The 4,893-nt window shown below is 46.8% G+C and overlaps 1 protein-coding gene across 1 annotated transcript in view; it reads right to left on the reverse strand.

Moving 5' to 3' along the window:
• Nucleotides 1–1,022: 1,022 nt before the first annotated feature.
• The window catches only part of LOC138143073 (filaggrin-2-like), a 6,470-nt gene continuing 2,599 nt past the window's right edge, over nt 1,023–4,893 (reverse strand). Inside the window, exon 3 of the mRNA XM_069064263.1 lies at nt 1,023–1,236. Within this exon, the coding sequence (XP_068920364.1) occupies nt 1,023–1,236 (214 nt within the window). The remainder of the gene's footprint in view (nt 1,237–4,893) is intronic.

The raw sequence follows: 4,893 nt of genomic DNA on the forward strand, positions 1-4,893 counted from the left end.
CTGTCCGTGTGTCCTCACTTTCTGTCCATGTGTCCCCACTTTCTGTCAGTGTGTCCCCCCCTGTCTGTCCGTGGGTCTCCCTCTGTCTCTCCGTGTTTCCCCCGCTGAGTTTCCGTGTGTCCCCACTTTCTGTCCGTGTGTACCACACTTTCTGTCAGTGTGTCCCCCCCCATCTGTCCGTGGGTCTCCCTCTGTCTCTCCGTGTTTCCCCCGCTGAGTTTCTGTGTGTCCCCCCATCTGTCCGTGTGTCCCCTCCTGTCTGTCACTGTGTCCCCCTCTGTCATTCAGTGTGTTCCCCGCTGTCTCTCCGTGTGTCCCTTGCTCTGTGTCCGTGTGTCCCCCCTGTGTGTCCCTGTGTCCCCCCTGTCATTCCCTGTGTCTCCAAGGTCTGTCCGTGTGTCCCCCGCTGTATGTCCGTGAATCCCTCCTATCTGTCCATGTGTCCCCCGCTGTGTGTCCGTGTGTCCACCCCTGTCTGTCCCTGTTACCCCTCTGTCTTTCCCTGTGTTCCCTGCTGTCTGTCCGTGTGTCCCTCCTGTCTGTCCATGTGTCCCCCGCTGTGTGTCCATATGCCCGACGCTGTGTGTCCCCCGTCTGTCCGTGTGTCCCACCCTGTCTGTATGTGTGTCCCCCGCTGTGTGTACGTGTGCCCCGTCTTTCCCTGTGTCCCCTGCTGTCTGTCCGTGTGTCCCACGATGTATGTCCGTGTGTACCCCGCCTTGTGTGCGTGTGTCCCCCTGTCTGTACGTGTGTCCCCCCGTCTGTCCGTGTGTCCCCCCTGTCTGTCCGTGGGTCTCCCCCTGTCTCTCCGTGTGGTCCCACCATCTGTCCGTGTGTCCCCCCTGTCTGTCCATGTGTCCCCCCTATCTGTTACTGTGTCCGCCTCTGTCTGTGCGTGTGTCCCCCCTTTCTGTCAGTGTGACCCCCGCTGTCTGTCCATGTGTTCCCCGCTGTGTGTCCATATGTCCCCCCTGTATTTCCGTGTGTCCTCCCCTGTCTTTCCGTGTCTCTCCCCTCTCTGTTCATGTGTCCCCCCTGTCTGTCTGTGTGTTCCCTGTTGTGTGTATGTGTGCCCCCCGCTGTCTGTCCGTGTGTCCCTCGATGTATGTCCTTGTGTACGTGTGTCCCCCTGTCTGTCCCCCGCTGTATGTCCGTGTGTCCCCCCCCATCTGTCCGTGTGTCCCCCCCCTGTCTGTCCGTGTGTCCCACCTGTCTGTCCGTGGGTCCCCCGTGTATCTGCAATGCAATATTCACAATGCCTATGGAAATTACAGATATGCTGATGAAATTATCAGTCACAAAATATATCAGGCTTTCTATATGGGGGGAATAAGCTGGAACATTTATTAAAATACCAAAAGACTGAGTCCCAAAACCAGAAAGTCAAAGCCATCAGAGTAGTTAAGAAATTGGCACAGGCAGATAAAGTAGAAAGCACCCACATTCTCAAGCCTTTAAAACAGAACAGGCTACCTCAGGCAAAGGTCCTTCTCTCCCCACTCACAGCAACCACCCAGCATCCAGGAAGCGCGCTCCCAGCAGCTCTGGCCCCTGGCAGTCCTCAGCAGGAGTCCTTAGCAGAAATTCTGGCTGACTCAAAAAGGGGTTCGCGCTTCCACTGCCGCTGCCTCTGCTGCTGCTGCCGCCATCCCCACCACTGCTAGCCACCACAGGAACTCTAGCTTGGCTCCTGCTTCCTCTTGCTCCGCCCCTTCCTGCTACGTCAGCAAGTCCAATGGGGCATGGAAGATCTTTAAATCCCATAACCCTTACATTCCACCCCAAATTCTTTCATGTCCCTTACTTGGCAAAAATACAGTAGGAGTAACTGGTGTCAACAAAATTTCACAACAATATAACAAGAATAGCACACAATAAACACAGAAAACCATATTTTAGGGTGGGGCTTGAGCACAAGCTCCCCATCATTCCCCCAACCCCGAACAAATGGGGCCCCAAAATCTTGTGGTAAAGGGTGAAGGTCTCTTCTTCCATGGCTACTTGCTGCTGAAATCGTATGTAGAGCTGTCCCTGTCCTAAGGGGTCCCATTTGAGAGGTCGGTTCTTAATATGCTTGATGCCTGGTCCAAGGGTGACACATCACAGTTGCAGATAGGGGGTGACATCCAGCTTAAGCTATCAGGCATCTACAGGTGGAGGGTACCAAGCCTGCGGAAACAAATCTAGCAAACAAGGTGAACAGACAAAAAGTCAAGTAGAAGCAAAGAGACAATAACCAGACTATTGTAGCCTCACTCACGGTAGAATAAATGAGTTAAGGGTACAATTTTGTAATCATCTTCTCCAGAATAAACAATAGTTACAGTGTTATCCCTCCCATGTGCTATAATCTCTGCAGCCTTTGGAACATCATCTGGCTTCCGTTTTACCCATACTTTAGCTCCTGATTTTATTCTATCAGTAGACCCAAATCCTTCAGTTCCTCTGACAGTTATTTTGGAAGGAGGGTCAGTTTTTACAAGTGGTATTGTTTTACAAGGAACAATAATCACTTGAACTATCCTATCATTTGTATGAATCTGTATGGGCCCTTCACCTAAATTATGGAATGTTACAACAATTTCTCCTTGATAATTAGAATCTATTACTCCAGCCAATACATGCATTCCTTGAGCTGCTAATCCTGATTTGGGTAAAATCTGCCCAAAGTGATTTTTAGGGATTCTTATGCATATCCCAGTGGAGATTTTTCTTATTTCTTTTCTGTCCAACCAAAAGTCCTCTAAAGAATGTAAATCATACCCCACCGAACCAGGTGTTCCTGGGTATGGTGCTGGGACATCTGGCCTCAAGGTCCAATACTCAATATTTGGGATCTTATGTGTTTGTTGTTTTCTAATTTGCAGATTGGGGGGCATCATTCTGGCTAGAGGTGTGCTTCCTCCCAATGGTCTATTATTCAAATTATGCAAAGCCATGAACAAATTATCCTTCCAATGTTGATATGAATTATTGGAACTTAACTTCCTCAACTGTTCTTTCAGTGATCCATTCATTCTTTAAATTAACCCAGATGCTTCTGGATAATATGGAATATGATATATCCATTCTATATTGTTTAGTATACAAAACTTCTTCATTTCATTGCCTTTGAAATGTGACCCATTGTCACTTTGAATCTGCATTGGGGTTCCATAATATAGACTTATGAGATCTAGAGTTTTACAAGTGTTTTTCTGGGTTGCATTCTTATAAGGACAAGCCACTAGTACACCCGAATAGGTGTCAACACAAGTACATATAAATCTGCATCCTTTATCCAGTAGTAGTGGACCAATATAATCTATTTGCCAGATTTGGGCTGGGACTTTTCCTCTTGCTATCTCTCCAGTTACTACCCGAGGAACAGTTCGCTCCTTTTCCAATTGACATATATGACATTCTTCTGCTATCTGTTTTAACAGTGAATGAGAGATACTAATACCTCAATCTTGTGCCCACTGGTGTGTGGCCTGGGCCCCCAAATGGCCTGCTGTTTGGTGGACCCATTTTGCTAATACCGGATCATCAGTTGTTGTCAAAGTAGGGACAATATGTTCATCAGCAATCTTTGCCAGTAGATCAGCATGAGCATTGTATTCACATTCTGGCGTGGTGAGGGCCACATGAGCATCTACATGAAAAACTGACAAGTCAGTGACCAAAGACATGTTCCAGATATCTTCCCATAATTCTTTGCCCCAGACTTGTTTGCCATGAATTTCCCAATTTTCATTTTTCCACATGGGCAGCCATGTAGCCAACCCATTAGCTACCACCCATGAATCAGTGAATATATGACACTGTCCTCCTTGTTCTATTTTGAAGGCTTGATATACTGCCATAAGTTCAGCATATTGGCTACTTGCACCTATCCCAGTACTTTCCAAAGTCCTTCTAGTACATGGGTTATAGGCCACTGCTTTCCAATGTCTTTTTTGCCCCAAATATTTTGCTGTCCCATCAGTAAACCATGCATGTCTCTTTTGTTCCTCAGTTAATACATCATATCCCTCATTCCATTTTACAGTGGACTGTACCAACTGTTGCTTTGGCTCAAGGGGTGTGTCATTCCTCTCAATTTCTATGTTTGCTACAGATTCATGTAGAGCAGAGACTCTGCTTTTTCCTGTTTTCGCTCTATTTTGAATATACCACTTCCATTTGATTATACTAGCCTCTTGGGCATGTCCAATTCTGTGAGAAGCTGGGGTACTCATTACCCAGGTCATAATTGGGATTCCAGGTCTCAATATCACTTCATGGCCCAGAGTCAGTTGTTCAGTCTCCACCAAAGCCCAATATGCAGCTAACAACTGCTTTTCAAAAGGTGTATACTGGACTCCAGATGAAGGGAGTTTCCTACACCAAAATCCCAAAGGTACATTTTGACTTTGTTGTTTTTGCCATAAGCTCCAGTTTGCATAATCATCTTGTACAGTCACTTGCAATTCCACTGGACCATTTTGCATGGGCCACAAATCTAGGGCCAATTGTATGGCAGCCTTGGCTTCTTCAAAAGCTTTACTCTGCTCAAGTCCCCAATCGAATTCATATTTCTTCCATGTGACTCTATATAAAGGTTTTAAAATCTGTCCCAAATGTGGAATGTGGTGCCTCCAGTATCCAAACAATCCTATGAACTTTTGGGCCTCCTTCTTATTGGTAGGGGTAGGAAAATCCTGAATCTTTTGTCGGGCTTGAGGAAGAATCTCCCGTAGCCCCTTGTTCCATTGTATACCCCCAAATTTCACATTTTGAGCTGGTCCTTGAACCTTTGCAGGGTTAATTTCCCACCCTTTACTTTTCATATGCTCAATTAGAAGGGTCAAACTCCTTTCCACTTCTTTCGCATCTTTTCCCTGTATCATGATATCATCAATGTAGTGGGTA

This window comes from Petaurus breviceps, unplaced genomic scaffold (assembly GCF_028583685.1).
Source record: "Petaurus breviceps papuanus isolate PSGF00001 unplaced genomic scaffold, PetGlider_PUasm1.0 90626, whole genome shotgun sequence".
Classification (NCBI taxonomy): Eukaryota; Metazoa; Chordata; class Mammalia; order Diprotodontia; family Petauridae; genus Petaurus; species Petaurus breviceps.